General features: G+C 35.6%; 2 protein-coding genes across 4 annotated transcripts; one reads left to right on the plus strand and one right to left on the minus strand.

The window, feature by feature from the left end:
- The first annotated feature begins 446 nt into the window (after nucleotides 1-446).
- LOC143637228 (serine/arginine-rich splicing factor RS2Z33-like) lies at nucleotides 447-3,650 on the plus strand. Of its 3 annotated transcripts, none has more exons than XM_077104669.1 (7): nucleotides 447-564; nucleotides 831-1,039; nucleotides 1,169-1,264; nucleotides 2,089-2,154; nucleotides 2,298-2,494; nucleotides 2,584-2,679; nucleotides 3,113-3,648. In XM_077104669.1, the coding sequence occupies exons 2-7, from the start codon at nucleotides 953-955 to the stop codon at nucleotides 3,495-3,497; spliced, it is 927 nt and encodes a 308-aa protein (XP_076960784.1). In that variant the 5' UTR covers nucleotides 447-564; nucleotides 831-952; the 3' UTR covers nucleotides 3,498-3,648. The 3 variants fall into 3 exon arrangements, with proteins under 3 accessions (XP_076960784.1, XP_076960783.1, XP_076960785.1); XM_077104668.1 differs by having other exon boundaries at nucleotides 453-564; nucleotides 1,000-1,039; nucleotides 3,113-3,649; XM_077104670.1 differs by lacking the exon at nucleotides 2,089-2,154 and having other exon boundaries at nucleotides 453-564; nucleotides 1,000-1,039; nucleotides 3,113-3,650.
- A 1,194-nt stretch (nucleotides 3,651-4,844) lies between these two features.
- LOC143637246 (uncharacterized) lies at nucleotides 4,845-6,493 on the minus strand. Its single transcript, XM_077104686.1, has 3 exons — nucleotides 6,313-6,493; nucleotides 6,016-6,208; nucleotides 4,845-4,981 (listed from the first exon to the last, which is right to left on the minus strand). The coding sequence occupies exons 1-3, from the start codon at nucleotides 6,382-6,384 to the stop codon at nucleotides 4,845-4,847; spliced, it is 402 nt and encodes a 133-aa protein (XP_076960801.1). The 5' UTR covers nucleotides 6,385-6,493.
- Between the last annotated feature and the right edge of the window lie 4,344 nt (nucleotides 6,494-10,837).

Below are 10,837 nucleotides of genomic sequence, written 5' to 3' on the forward strand. Positions count from 1 at the left end.
AAGGTGTGGAAAATTAAGGTTTAATAGGCATCATAAACTCAAAATGCAACAGAAATAATTAAATAACCATAACTGCCGGTTTAACTGAACTACGGTTAACCGACCGTTGGTTATGGCTAACACTTTTCGGTTAGCTGACTTTGCACACCCCTACATTCTGTATGTGAAGTTAGATGCATACGGTAGTTTTTGCGGTTAGGTTTCTTTTGTAACTTTTATCTGATTTGTAGTTGGGGGAAATTAGAAACATCAGTTAAGGTATTTTCAACCTTTTTCTGTGATAACAGTGGTTTACTTTGTACCTTCATTTGTTATATTTAGATATTGCATTCATCTAAGATAAGAGTGTTTAATCCAAATGTTTAAACATCCTTAATGTATTTTTGTTCTAATATTTATATTCTACCTTAACACATCTATGCATTGCTAATGGGTTATTTACTGTATCAGGTTAAATATGCCTCATTATGATGATCGATATGGTACAACTCGTTTATACGTGGGTCGTTTATCTTCAAGGACGCGTTCTCGTGATTTAGAGTATCTTTTCAGCAAATATGGGAGGTAAGTGTTTCTTCAATCTTCAATCATCTTCTTTCTAGTTTTATTTTGTATGGCATACAAATTTTGATTCATAGAAAATAGTCTTGGGTGAACGCATGAGTGGCTTATATAGTTGTATTTAAATGCTTTAGACTTGAGTTTTTAAGGGTTTGTTTAATCCTAATTGTTGAATGATTGAGAATAGATTTGAAGGAACATTAGAAGAAAAGGAGTGAGAAAAATAGGAGTGACTAAAATACCCTTTAACATGAATGAATATGTTGAAGGTTTTGGAGGTCAAATGATGGGAAGTCTTGGCAGAGTGTTAGGGGACTTATGATGTAGTCTTAGTTGGTGTTTTTATGGAATTGTCAACAAACCAAAAATGGTGTTTAAGTTTTGACGGGCGATGATGATGTATGATGGCCTTATTGTTTCTGGCAACCGTTTTGGCAGAGTACGCGATGTGGATATGAAGCACGACTTTGCATTTGTTGTATGTAACCCTCTGTACCCTCTTTAACTTTCTTTTAAAAAAGAGTTATTTTTGTTATTTAAGAATGATGTTTTTATTACATGATTATGTTTTTTTTGCTCTTTTTGTATTTGTATTTATTTATAACAGGAGTTTAGTGATCCTCGGGATGCCGATGATGCAAGATATAGCTTGAATGGTAGAGACTTAAATGGCAGTCGGCTTCTTGTGGAATTTGCAAAGGGTGTAAGTGATTTCAGTTCATGTATTATAATAATTTAATATATGGTAAGCTTTTGAAAAAGAATTGATATACGAAAAATTATGTGTCAGATTTTCTTTATGTGAGTTTTGACATGTACGGCCTGTTATCTTTGAAACCTTTTTTCTTATAAATTTTACTTAATTTTTCTGATTTGACCTTTCATGGGTAAATAAGGGTGCCAATTGTGTCGGCTTGGCGGGTTGAATTTTTTAACCCGAACACAACCCATATTTTTCTGTCCCAAAAACATCAACCCTAACCAGCACACACATACAACCGTGTAACCCGAACATGGCCCGTTTAATCCATTTATCTAAACGTGTCAAACGAGTTGGCGTGTAGTAATCAAGTTGTAAACATGTCGGTGGGTTGTAAAAACTGGTTTTAAACGGGCTAGTGGGTTGATCTGTTTAACTAATCGGGTTGGTGGGTCAACCCATTTAACTAACCCGGCCGGTTAATTAAACAGGTTAACTTGAACTGTTTTAATTATGCAAACCTAAAACCTGATAATTTTCGGGTATTGTTGGAAATTGTCACCTTTAGTTTTTTAGTTGTAAAAATTCTAATTCTGTATTTACAAAATCCCAATTGTGTTTTGTTTGGTTAGTAGGTTGACCTGTTTACTCGACCCGCTTAAATAAACAGATCAACCAAACCCAACCTGTGTATCAGCAGGTTAGATATGCTAGTCCAAACCCTTATATTTTCGTGTCATGTCAGAAATTGTCATAATATTCTATAGCTATAGAAATTTTGAATATGTATTGATAAATGCTCCCAATTATGTTTCGTTTGGTTATAGACTCCACGTGGGCCTGGCGGTTCTAGAGAACATGTAGGAAGGGGCCCGCCTCTCGGGTATAATCAGGTTAGATATGTCAGTTTAAACTTTAAACCTTAGTTATTTTCATGTCGTGTAAGAATTGTCATCTCTAGGTCTATACTCAATAGCTTTAGAAATTTTTAACCTGTATTGATAAATTCTCCCAATTATGTTTTGTTTGGTTATAGACTCCACGTGGGTCCGGTGGTTCTAGAGAATATGTAGGAAGGGGTCCACCTCCAGGGTCGGGTCGGTGTTTCAACTGTGGGCTTGATGGTCACTGGGCCCGAGATTGCAAAGCTGGCGACTGGAAAAACAAATGCTATCGTTGTGGTGAAAGGGGCCACATTGAAAGACACTGTCAAAATAGCCCCAAAAAGCTCAAGTTAGTAATGCTTATTAAATATTTTTTCATCATTTTTTATTTCTTGATACAACAAATTGATCATATTAATAATGTTAATTGTTTTGCAGACGTACTAGAAGCTTCTCAAGGTCACCAGTTCGGTCACGCTCTCCTCGTCGCTGCCAAAACCGCAGCCCAAGTTACAGTCGAAGCCGTAGCTACAGGTAGAAAATAGAAGTGTAATTATAATTACAAAAAGTATATTTATTTTAGTAATTAACTAGTTTAGTGAATAAAATGATTTCATTGGTCTTATGTGTCGTGGGGTGTAAACGAAATGGGCTAGAGCTCGCCTAAGCTCAACCTTGGCGTGTAAGAGAACTGGAGCTTGGCTCGGCTCGTTTAGTATTTATTAATTAGTATATTATAAATTAAAATGCATGTATATAACATGATAGATTTTCAGTTAACTTTGATTATATATTTATATATTAACAGTAATAATATATATCTAGTAAATTTGTATTAAGTATATAAAAAATTATATAACTAATAGGATTCGTTTAAGTTTGGTAGCCTAGTCGACCTCCATAAGTATTGTTTTTTTTAAATCTTTTTGACAAGAGTTAACAAATTTTTGTTCTTGTTTGGTGCCAGTCGTTCTAGATCTCCCGAAAAGAAAGAACGTATTGTTGAACATGAAAAGAGGTCAAAGAGTCCCCGTGACTCCAGGAGCCCGAGCCGCAGTCCCGAGGCACGCGGTTCACCACCTCCTTCAAAGGGAAAGAACCGCAGCCCAACTCCTAATGAAGACAGGGCTAGCCCGTCTCCTGAGCGTGTTAACTCAGAGTACAGCATGAGCCCACAGGGAGCAAAAAGTCAAAGTCCAGCTGAAGCCAATGGTAGGAGCCATAGCCCTAGCCCTGTGCATGAGCAACAGAGCCCGGTTGACCGTGACGTGGATGCGGCTCAGAATAGCCCGGTTGCTGAAGAGGGTCCAGTTGATGAAGAGGGTCCGGTTTATGGTGATGAAGAGAATTGAGAGGTGAGCAAGGTGTCTTTTTTTTTAAGTAGTTGAAAGTAAGACTTTTGAGAAATATCGTTTATGGTTAACGTGTTTTGGTTTTGAGGGATGGTTTAAACGAGGATACATTTTCGTGTTGGTTAATGTTGGAATAATAATTGGCTTTAAGGCACTTGTTTAGGGTAATCTGCGTTTTATTTGATTCTGTTGGTTAGTTTTGGTGGCTTGTCAGGGGTTTCTAGTTTCGTGATGACGCGTTTTCACTTTTCACTGTAAAGTTTTAAAGTGAACTTAAAACAGATTGCCTACATTAATGACCATTGTTATTTGTTTGTGCCAACCACCTGCTCGTTGTCATAGGCATCACCGCCACCTTGCAATCGATGTTGTCCACCGACACACCCACTGTCTTGCAACAGATTCTGCCGAACTACCTGAACAAAATTTATATTTCCATACAGCGACTTGCCAACTTATTTTTACCCGTACTCATTTACATTTTACCCAAACTCCTTTTACTCAGAATCCGTATTGTTGTATTGACTAAACCCGTTTTAACCATCACCCTTGTCTGCCCAGTTTACCAGGCTTAATAAAACCCAACAGATTATAAAAATTCAAAAACCAAAACATCAACTATAAGTTTGACTTTAGCACACCAAATAGCCCTAAGTTCTAACACATTTACTATTTTCTTTTTAAAAAATTAACTACATCCTCAACATATACAGCACTACCTAACCATATCACACATTCACATCCAAATCTATCATTACCATTTCAAATCTATAATCAAATCTACATATATACTGTAACATGTCACAAGTTCAAACAACATTAAAGAAAATTGTTAGATTGAGTCACTAAGCGGACCAATACCCAACTCATCTTCTATTTCATCGGTATCTTCAAACAGTTTCAAAAACCGCGCATGTTCATGCTCTCTTTTCCTTTTTAGCCAATACTTGTAACCAAAAATTAATCCCATGATTAGTCATCATCATCATCATCATCATCATCGTACTCAGTATATCCCACCAATAGCAAAGCTATGGTAGGGTCTGAGGAGGGTAAGATGTAGGCAGCCTTACCTCTACCCCATAGGGATAGAGAGGCTGCTTCCGATGAGACCCCCGGCTCGATAGTAGTTTTGCATCAAGCCTTGGACATAAGGCACATGGCACTCAATCATCGGGACACCGGCTGATCGGTGCATGTACCCTTATCTTTCAGCTATCAACGCCACTACATGATGCCTGATTAACCGTCCGTCACTTTTAACGTTATTTTCACGAGATTAGTAAAATAACGTCAAAATTAGTGCAATTTCACTTTTGCCCACCCGAGGGTTCACACATATATACATCATATGTTCACACATAATCCCATGATTAGTAGTACGGTTAAAACCGTCACACTTATACCAATGATTAGTTTTGTGGACCAATGCATCCCGTTTTCTTCATGAGCATGCGAGGCATTATCCGAGCTCTTGCCCGTGCCTACAACAATTATTTTATTAGTGTCGCAAATAGTCAAACAATTAATTAAAAGATCACTAGATAGTAAGATTGTTGTGGATTTAGTTATGAGTAGGTTGACTCGGGTCATGTTTTATCTCTAACGGGCCAAATAGGTATATATAGTTTAAAAATAAAGGGTTCACATGGGTGAAAAGTATCCTACACTTTATTTTTTATGCATAAAGTGATAAAACCTTATAAATCAACCTTTTCAAGACATTAGTTTATAAAATTATATGAATTTTAATCATATTTGACACAAAATATTTATAAAAAAATGAATTCTACGGATTAAAATAAACTTGTTTAATAAACGAGCCTGAGCTCAAGCTTCACTTATCGAGCTCAAACTAACTAGTGAATCTAAGCGAGCCTATTATTTATATAATTTTTATTTAATGTATTAAATATATATTTATATAAGAATATTTATTATATTTAAAATTATGATAAAAATAAGTAAATAATAATATATAGCATGTCATATATATAAAATGACTTAAAATATACAAAAATAATTGAAAATGTATAATAATGAATTAATAAATAACAAAAGAGCCCAGGTCGAGTTTGAAAAAATGACTCACGAGCTGAAACAGACGGAGGTTGAGCTCACAAAAGTCAAAATGAGCCAAGCTCGACCCACGACCTAGTCGAGCTGTGGCTCGGCTCATTACACCCCCAACAAATTCTATGTCTAATGGGTATTCTAAAAGGAAGCAGCTAAACAAAGGGTTAAATGGGTCAAAAGTCGCCTTAAGAGTATTACTAGTGCATACAACCTTCTAAATACTTTTTGACAAAACATAGAATAAAACAAAACATAAACTTTAATCATATTCATACAAGTTACACATAAACTTCAAATATATTTGACACAATCTGTTCCACTTCCACTTTAACCCAACCCAGTCGGTTTCAAGCCACACAAGGATGCACCTGTTTTTACTTATCACATCTAAATAAATTACATGTTTACATGATATGCATATAAGATATTAGAAAGAAAATACCTTTTTTGACACACTCGTGAGACAAAAACGTTGCATTAAACTCCTTGCTTTTGGCACGAACGTACTGACCATCATCAGATTCAAAATCAGACGGGCAAAATTCCCACTCGTCAAACACATCATCAGATGTAAATCGATCCTCTTCATAAAATCCACATCTTTTGCATTTTGTACTTTCAAAACTCGTAAGCGGCTGAAATAATATTGCATAACTTAAAACTCGTAAGCGGCTGAAATAATAATAAACAACTTAAACTCATTTCAAAAAAATAAAACAGTAAAATTGGTGTTACATACCTGAAAAGATTCTTCACCCTTGAAAGTATATAAATTATTTTTCTTCTGGTAAAAGCGTCTTGTTCTCCCCATTACATTTAAAGTAGACTTTGGGCGTTGATGCTAGTATTTCATAGGTTGTATATATTTCAAGAGATTGAAGTGTAACAACTGCTGATAATAATAGTTCTGCAAACAAATTGGGAATCCATGAAACCAACAGTTATATACATAAATCTTCAACGCATGATCATATTAATTGAAACCCTAGAATTCGCCATTGGAGTAAATCAATCAATCAATCAATCATGGATAGTTGTTGTTGTTATTAGGATATTGATTGACGGAAGGAACAAATTAATCCATCTAACTGTTTCGCCGGACCTTGTGTTAATGGTCACCGTTTTCTTTTCTTAAGTCCACTTAACTAGTTATCGCGGTACGTTTGACTTGGAAATTCAGCCTTCTTAAAATGCTAACATTTTGAAAAAGGAAAAGAAAAGAAGCATTTTTCAAACCAAGCTTAATCATAGCCATAACCGAGCTTCAGTTATGAAAGATTGTTTGACTCTAACCTTAACCGAATAGTCGGTTAACCGTTAGTTATGAGTAGGTTTTGGTTATCTTTAGTTAATTGTGCAGTGAAATTTTTTTTATATATTTCTTACAATTAAAAATGATTTGGTTATTGTGTTCAAAGCTCATTTTGACGATTCGAAGCTCAAATATGTCAATTCCAAAATTGGTTATAGTGTTCCAAGCTATGTTATAATCAATTGCATCGTATACTTATATGTTTGAAGCTATAAATGGACGTATAAAAGATGGAAATAGAGGTATAAAATTTAGATAAATACAAAATACATGGTTAATCATATTATTAGTTGTAAACCAAAAACGTAAAATCAAGAATTGTGTACTGTGTTCTGGAGTCTCATTTAACGAGGGGAGGGGAGGGGAAGGAAATTAGGAGAGCAAATAAATTAGACGAAAAACTTTTTTTTGTGTTCCCGAGTTTAATGAGAAAGAAAGGAAAATCAAGGAATTTACATATTTCATGTGTTCCCGAGTTGAAAGGAAAAGAAAAGAAAGTTATAATTTTACTATTATACCCAATGTTGCAAAAGTTGCTAGGCGGTCCTTAGACGGTTGACCCCCTTGGAGGGAGTACTCGGACATGATAAATATAAAGAAAATTAACTTTTGGGTAATATATATATTTCAAATATCATAAGTTTACTAATACTTATAACGAAATAAGTGAATGTCAATATAAACAAACTAAATACATTTTTGAACACTAAATTATTCTAAAAAATATTAATCGTTAATTAAAAAAATGATATTCGTTCTTTAGTATTATAAAAATACGAATTATGTTGCATTTTTTAAGTTAAAATAGACCCAAGTTAACCGGTTAGATGTGATTCTGGCTAATGTTGATCACATTTGAACAATTTTTAGTAACTAGGCGGCGATAAAGAAACTCTCATCGGCACCCATACCTTGTAGCGAGTACTCGGAGAGTACTCGGCCTTATAGACCTACTTTTACAACATTGATTATACCCTTTAAGTAAAACTAAAATAAATTAGTTTAAAGGGTAATTTAGTAATTGATAATATTTTCTCTCCTAATCTCCCCAATTTGGAAAGATTATAAGATACTCAAATTTTCTAGCCTTTTTCCCTCCTTTCCCCTCACTTCCCTTTCTTAAAAAAATCTATGGAAGACCGGAACATGTTTTTTTTCTTATTTTCCTCTCTTTTGCTTCCCTTCCCCTCCCCTTGTTAAATGAGACTTGGGAACACAACTACATGTGTTCCCGAGTTTCATTTAAGAAAGAAAAAGGAAGGAAAATTTAAAAGAGGTGTTCCTGAGTTTCATTAAAAGAAATAAAAGGAGGGAGAGAAGGGAAAATGATGAGTAAAATAAAAGAATTTGTGTCTTTCCAAATTGGAAAGATTTGGAAGGAAAATAAATTAAAGAGAAAGAGAAGATATCAAAAGAAAATATAAGAAGAGTAAACTTTCTTTTCCTTACTTTTCTTTTCATAAATGAACTCGGGAATATGTTCAGCAGGTCAAGTCACATGAAGAATAATGTTATGCCACACCCCCATCTTAGGCCTAGGAGTGTGACCAATAGTTGGTACCACATTTGTAAATAAATCAGAGTAGCGATTATTAGCGGAAGTCTTATAAAATATAAGGATCGATATTATAAATATTTACATTACAAAATACGAGACGAAAATCTCATTTAGTTTTACTTGTTTATAAGTTTTTTTAAAAAAACATCACATTTAATATTTTAAACAAAAATATCCGAGCCATCGGATTCTTGAGCCCTTCGTCCTTCAAGCTCTATTCTTGGTTTCCTGCAAAATGTTAGAAAATACGTCAGCAACGAATGCTGGTGAATATGCTGACGCTTAAAATATTTTCTTTACTTAATCACCCCTCGAGACCACGTAAGTCTCGGCCCATCTTGGCTTAGGAATAATCAAGATAAAACAAATATCATTATAAATTCGAGTCTCTACACTAGGTCACCTCATCAAAACACCGCAGCGCTTCGACATAACTTAGGTACCATAAATATACACATAGTCAGTCTCACTCGAACGTAACATAGGTCCAGCCCATCGTGGCTGGAGTAGAGGTGCACAAATCGTTTTTTTTTTTAAAACCGGTCCGGTTATTAACCGGATCGGTTTTTTTTGGCCCGGAAAAAAACCGAACCGGTTAATAACCGGACCGGTTAATAACCGGTTTTTGTATGTCAAAACCCTAACCGGTCTAACCGGTTAGAACCGGTTAATAACCGGTTAACCGGTTTTTTTTTTAAAATAACCGGTTAATAACCGGTTTTTTTCATAATAACCGGTTTTAAAAAAAACCGGTTTTTACATTAACCGGTTCGTTAACCGGTTTTGGATCTAAAACTTGTAACCGAAGTACAAACCGGCGGTTTGTAAACCGGTCAAACCGGTTTTTAAAAAACCGGTTTTTGTAAAAACCGGTTTCCGGTTTAAACCGGCAAACCGGTTCCCGAACCGGTTTTTTTGACCATCTCTAGGCTGGAGGTCGTGACCAAGCGTGGTGCGATGTGCCCACCGCATTCCACATATATAAGGATCCAGACAAACGTATACTACAACTTGAAGGCTAGGCTTATACTCTTATTTACAATGTTTTTAGAGACACTTAGTCTCATGTAAAGTTTTACACATAATCAAGTTGACTCATTTGAAATCAAGTTTGTAAAAGTGGGGCGTATTCACCTTTAAAATGGGATCGGCTTCCAACACCGTCCTTGGGTCTTTCCCTTGTTATCTCGCACCTATAGTACGAGTATAACTTTTGTTAGTCGGATACACGATCCGGCTTAAGACCTTTAGTCTTATTTATCTCGATGAACCTTTAGTTCCAAATTCTCTTTTACTTTAAAACCTTTAGTTTTAATAGTAATTTTATAAACCTTTAGGTTATTATTAAACCCTACGTTTCTTCTTCTTTAAGACAAAGAATATAACACACATATATAAATATATATATATATATACACATATACATATATATATACTTCTTTTCTCTTTATTTCTTTTCTTTGTTATATATTTTTCTTGAGACATTGAGTATAATTTCGACTTAGGGTATTAAGCCTTTATAATATTTTATTATTATTTTATTCAGGCATCATACCTACATTTTCTTGGCTCAATAAACCCTACACACTCGAGCATCACTTCAACGCCATATTCTTTTATCAACCTTCCTTGATCAACACTTCACTTTGACACGCTTATCGAGACGCCAACTCTTCATGGCACGTACTTCGAGATGTTTGCCGGGACGTCGGAACAGTATCACCTTCTTGATATACACGTTGTCGGGTTAGTGGCACGAGTATCGAGGTATGGCACGTTTAACGAAGAATCGGGACACGTTTATCGAGATGGATCGAGGGCACGAACTTTGAGGTTTAGAGAGAGGTTAGAGAGAGAGTTGTATGTGTGATTTGAGGTGTGGGTTGTGAGAACCCGTTGGCCTTCTGTTTATAGCCAAAATTTGGACCCCGTCGCGGTACGCGACGGGCCTTGGCTTAGCCTGTCGCGTACCGCGACATAGGCTTGGCCAGTCACCCATTAGACCTGCCACGTGGCGAAACGTGGCAGCGTTGCGACACGTGGCGGCAGACGGTGCCACCATGTGCCACGTGGCACACATGTCAAAACGTGTCAGACAACCCATCGCGGTACGCGATGGGTCTTTCTTCTGATCCATCGCGTATCGTGATGGGTCAGAAAAACAGAATTTACAATTTAGACCCTGGAGTTTGGAATTTGACAGAATTGATCTCTTGACTTTGAAAACTTGACATTTTTAGCTCGAAATTTTCATGATGTTACATGTTATGATCAAAAAATTTATAAATGTAATTTTTAAATTACTTAGTTTTACTATTTAATAAAGGCGCGGTTTGTTGCCCTTTTGTCAATTGTAAGTTAAAACACTTACTCTTTATTTAAATTTTTGAAATA

This window comes from Bidens hawaiensis, unplaced genomic scaffold, assembly GCF_021521415.1.
Source record: "Bidens hawaiensis isolate Kalapana, Puna unplaced genomic scaffold, B.hawaiensis_p1.1 tig00008152_1, whole genome shotgun sequence".
NCBI classification, from domain to species: domain Eukaryota; kingdom Viridiplantae; phylum Streptophyta; class Magnoliopsida; order Asterales; family Asteraceae; genus Bidens; species Bidens hawaiensis.

Bases quoted from the DNA above. Each gene is read 5' to 3' on its own strand.
- LOC143637246 (XM_077104686.1), bottom strand. From the start codon at position 6,384: ATGGGGAGAACAAGACGCTTTTACCAGAAGAAAAATAATTTATATACT. The intron at 6,209-6,312 runs GTATGTAACACC...ATATTATTTCAG, and splicing joins AGGGTGAAGAATCTTTTCAG to CCGCTTACGAGTTTTGAAAG. The intron at 4,982-6,015 runs GTATTTTCTTTC...TAATTGTTGTAG, and splicing joins TCACGAGTGTGTCAAAAAAG to GCACGGGCAAGAGCTCGGAT.
- LOC143637228 (XM_077104668.1), top strand. From the start codon at position 458: ATGCCTCATTATGATGATCGATATGGTACAACTCGTTTATACGTGGGT. The intron at 565-999 runs GTAAGTGTTTCT...CCGTTTTGGCAG, and splicing joins CTTTTCAGCAAATATGGGAG to AGTACGCGATGTGGATATGA. The intron at 2,680-3,112 runs GTAGAAAATAGA...GTTTGGTGCCAG, and splicing joins AGTCGAAGCCGTAGCTACAG to TCGTTCTAGATCTCCCGAAA.